The sequence below is a fragment of the Otolemur garnettii genome, unplaced genomic scaffold (genome assembly GCF_000181295.1).
Source record: "Otolemur garnettii isolate 467f Iridium unplaced genomic scaffold, OtoGar3 scaffold00144, whole genome shotgun sequence".
Classification (NCBI taxonomy): domain Eukaryota; kingdom Metazoa; phylum Chordata; class Mammalia; order Primates; family Galagidae; genus Otolemur; species Otolemur garnettii.
Genome location: NW_003852539.1, coordinates 2489147 through 2490412, shown reverse-complemented (window position 1 = coordinate 2490412; position 1266 = coordinate 2489147). Strand labels below are relative to the sequence as shown.

Sequence of the window (1266 nt, the reverse complement as noted above, 5' to 3'; positions counted from 1 at the left end):
CCTTAGCCACTTGAGCCATAGGCACTGAGCCTTTTTTTTTTTTTGAGACAGAGTCTCACTTTGTCACCTTCAGTAGAGTGCCATGGTGTCATAGGTTATAGCAACCTCAAATTCTTGGGCACAAATGATTCTCTTTGCCTCAGCCTCCCAAGTAGCTGGGGCTATAGGCACCTGTCACAATGCCCAGCTATTTTTTTTTTAGAGACTAGGTCTTGCTCTGGTTCAGGTTGGTCTCGAACTCCTCTACTCCAGGAGTCCACCCACTTCAGTTTCTCAGAGTGCTGGGATTACAGGTGTGAGCTGCCACACCTGGCAATTCAGTATTTTAAATGTGGTTTTTGTTTTTTGTCCCAAAATATATTGCTGAATCAAGTATGTAGTAGTTATATCTAACTCTGAAGTATTTCTGAATCAAGCATGGAATAGTTACTATATCTAACTGTCTGAATCTAGTCTGTAATAGTTATCTAACTTTCTTTTTTTTTTAGAGACAGAGTCTCACTTTGTCACTCTTGGTAGAGTGCTGTGGTGTCACAGCTCACAGCAACTTTCAGCTCTTGGGCTTAGATGATTCTTTTGTGTCAGCCTCCCGAGTAGCTGGGACTACAGGCACCTGTCACAATGCCCAGCTATTTTTTATTGCAGTTTGGCCGGGGCCGGGTTTGAACCCACCACCCTCATATTATGGGGCCGGTGCCCTACTCACTGAGGCAGAGGTGCCACCTACATATCTAACTTTCTGCAGACTCATCAATGAGCATGACATGATAACAAGGAGCTGCCTTGATTCTCTTGCAGTCTCTTAATCATGATGCTTTAGTTTGAAGATGAACGGGCTTTTGCAGGAATCAGTGACATTCCAGGATGTGGCTGTGGACTTCACCCTGGAGGAGTGGCAGCTGCTTGATTGTGCCAAGAGAACCCTGTATTGGGATGTTATGTTGGAGAACTATAGAAACCTCATTTCAGTGGGTAAGGACAATGGGTGGTAACTTTTTGATATAACCAAGAATGTGGTAATAGTACCCTTCCTTTAAGTCTTGTGAAAACTGTGAACATTCTGAAGCATTAATAAGCTTGGCCCTGAATTTTAGTGCTCAAAATTTTTTACTCCCCTTTAGATAGTTTGTTAATGCTTCTACCTGCCAAAGGGAGAAAGGTCTTTTCTTTTCTTTTTTTTTTTTTTTTGAGACAGAGCCTCAAGCTATCCCCCTGGGTAGAGTGCTATGGCTTCACTGCTCACAGCAACCTCCAACTCCTGGGCTC

General features: G+C 43.4%; 1 protein-coding gene across 1 annotated transcript in view; it reads left to right on the top strand.

Moving 5' to 3' along the window:
• Nucleotides 1–1266, top strand: part of ZNF684 (zinc finger protein 684) — a 17400-nt gene that overhangs the window by 7434 nt on the left and 8700 nt on the right. Inside the window, exon 3 of the mRNA XM_012810865.2 lies at nt 799–972. Coding sequence (XP_012666319.1) covers nt 828–972 — 145 coding nt within the window. The 5' untranslated portion in view covers nt 799–827. The remainder of the gene's footprint in view (nt 1–798; nt 973–1266) is intronic.